The sequence below is a fragment of the Cydia strobilella genome, chromosome Z, assembly GCF_947568885.1.
Source record: "Cydia strobilella chromosome Z, ilCydStro3.1, whole genome shotgun sequence".
In the NCBI taxonomy this organism is placed as follows: Eukaryota; Metazoa; Arthropoda; class Insecta; order Lepidoptera; family Tortricidae; genus Cydia; species Cydia strobilella.
In genome coordinates this window covers 60,579,854-60,582,735 of record NC_086068.1, presented here as the reverse complement: position 1 = coordinate 60,582,735, position 2,882 = coordinate 60,579,854, and the positions used below count along the sequence as shown (strand labels likewise).

General features: G+C 49.5%; 1 protein-coding gene across 1 annotated transcript; it reads left to right on the top strand.

Moving 5' to 3' along the window:
* Positions 1-265: 265 nt before the first annotated feature.
* Positions 266-2,311, top strand: LOC134754074 (delta-1-pyrroline-5-carboxylate dehydrogenase, mitochondrial). The gene has a single exon (XM_063690146.1). The coding sequence runs from the start codon at positions 478-480 to the stop codon at positions 2,173-2,175; it is 1,698 nt and encodes a 565-aa protein (XP_063546216.1). The 5' UTR covers positions 266-477; the 3' UTR covers positions 2,176-2,311.
* The last annotated feature ends 571 nt before the right edge of the window (positions 2,312-2,882 follow it).

The window sequence follows — 2,882 nt, the reverse complement described above, 5'->3', positions numbered from 1 at the left end:
GTTGTCTCCCTGTCACACTTACGTACGAATTTACAAGTGCGACATGTCGAACGTGGTTCGCGGTAGGCCCTCTGTATGTCAAAAACGGGGTCAACACGAGTCGACGCAGATTTAAACTACAATCGATACGATTACAATTGCGCCTTATTACCTTCACTCAAGGTACACTTTAGCTGCAACGGCACGAACTGCAGGGAGGAAGAAAATAAATCAATTATTTACAACGGCAACACGCCCCACCCTGATGAGAAAATTATTTTTGTGTGACTGTGACTCTCTGTCTTGTGACGTCGGCGCGACTCCGGGCGGACAGAATAATAATTCCGCGCTCGTCTACAAAATGTGAATCAGTGAAGGTCGCGGAGCCCGTTGCCAATTACTTCGCTAGCTGCGTTCCACATATTGTTTACGGGTGTGCACTCGGCCGCATTTACGTAACCTATCGATCCGAGGGGGCTCGCCTCTCAGCTGTTAGCGATGTTGAATTTGTGTTCGAAGGTGAAGAGCGCGAGGCCGCTAGAGCGATGCTTCGCGAGCGTGGTGGAGCTGCCGAAACTGCAGGACTTCGGCGTGCAGAACGAGCCCGTGTTGGACTATCGCGCCGGAAGCAAGGAGCGCGTGGCGCTGGAGGAAGAACTAAAAAAGACGGCGGCCGTCACCGAGGACGTCCCCATCGTGATCGGCAATGAAAACATCAAGGATGGCGAGCCGCGCTACCAGGTGATGCCGCACAACCACGGTAAAAAGCTCGCTAAATTCTACTACGCATCTGAGAAGACTATCCAAAAGGCTATCGGGGTGAGCGTGGAGGCGCAAGCGCGCTGGGACCGCACGCCGTACGAGGAGCGCGTGCGGATCTGGGAGCGTGCGTCGGAGATGATGGCCGGCGCGCACCGCCAGCGCCTCAACGCCGCCACCATGCTCGGCCAGTCCAAGTCCGTCGTGCAGGCCGAGATCGACTCCGCCGCCGAACTCATCGACTTCTTCCGTTTCAACGTTTTCTTCCTAAAGGAAAACGCGAAATATCAACCCATCTCTGAAAATCCTAAAGTAACCAGGAACTCCATGAGGTTCCGTGGAATTGATGGGTTCATTGCTGCCATAAGCCCGTTCAACTTCACAGCTATTGGTGGTAATCTCGCGTACACTCCGGCTCTGATGGGCAATGGAGTTGTCTGGAAGCCGTCTGACACCGCTGTCCTTTCTAATTGGAGAATCTTCAACATCATGAGGGAAGCAGGCTTGCCTCCAGGTGTAGTCAACTTTGTGCCTGCCGATGGACCTACCTTCGGCAAGACTATTACTTCATCCCCGCATCTTGCTGGTGTCAACTTCACGGGTTCTGTGCCCACTTTCAACTGGATTTGGGGAGCGGTAGCTAAAAACTTGGACCACTTCCGCAACTATCCCAGGCTCATCGGTGAATGTGGGGGCAAGAACTATCACTTCATTCACCCGACTGCTGATGTTAAATCTGTAGTGACATCTACCATCCGCTCAGCCTTTGAATATTGCGGCCAGAAGTGTTCCGCTTGTTCCCGTATGTATGTGCCCAGATCCCTGTACGAACCCATCAAGGCAGGTCTGGTGGAGGAGCTAGCCAAACTCAAGGTTGGAGATGTCAATGACTTCAGCGTGTTCATGGGGGCGGTTATTGACGATAAGGCGTTCGCTAGGATTACAGGTTACATCAAGAATGCCAAGAACAACCCCAAGAACAAGATCCTGGGCGGCGGAGAGTTCGATGGCAGCAAGGGCTACTTCGTACAGCCAACAATCATCGAGACGAGCGACCCACATGACAAGCTCATGGTGGAGGAAATATTCGGCCCCGTGCTCACCATGTATGTGTACGAGGATAAGGATCTCATGCAGGCACTGTCTCTTGTAGGATCCTCAACTAAGTTCGCTTTGACTGGCGCCATCTTTGCTGCTGACCAGGACTTCCTGCATCTGGCTCTAGAGGAGCTGAAGCCGACCGCTGGTAACTTCTACATAAATGATAAATCTACAGGATCAGTGGTGGGTCAGCAGCCATTCGGCGGCGGCCGCATGTCAGGCACGAACGACAAGGCGGGCGGACCTACTTATGTAATGCGCTGGACCTCCCCGCAGTCCATCAAGGAGACCTTTGTGCCGCTGCGCGACGTTGACTACCCATACATGCGGGATTAAGCTAGCAAGCGATTCAACAACAGGATACTTGAACAATAATTAGGATAAAGCTATGTAGCAATGTTCGGAGATGTTGTTTCATGCCAGTGGCGGCTACAGTGCTGGCCAACCATATAGGAGATACTATATATCTAACCCTCATATAATATCGTCTCCTCTTGATGTTATAAAAAGCTACATGATTCTGTAATATGAAATATATATATCATAAAAAAATAGTTTATATTTTTGGCCGGTACTGTATTTTAGGTAATATTTAAACTTCTAAAATTACTGTATAGTGACGCAACCAATAAAATATTATACATTTTATTTAGGGGTCTGCTTGAACGTTTATAAGGGACTCTTGTCCCAATAAGGCCTAGTTTCCCCTCTGAAACGGTCAGATGGAATTATAGAATAACTAGTGCCTGCAAATTTACAATTTAGCCAAGCATATCTAGAGAAAGATGACTAATATACTTAGTTTGGCCAACAATCATGTTACTAGAAAAAAGCTTAAAGTTAAGACGGGCCTTAAGAGCACTATAAATGGGGCCGATACATTGGAGTCAAAATCGCATTTAGTTACACCAGCGCGCTTAGTCGTGTGGCGAATTGCGCAGTGGAAAGGCGTCGGCGTTCGGTCGGAATTGTATGCATACGCTTATACTTTGTTTACACCAATGGTGACGCCTTTCCACTGCGCAATTCGCCACACGACTGAG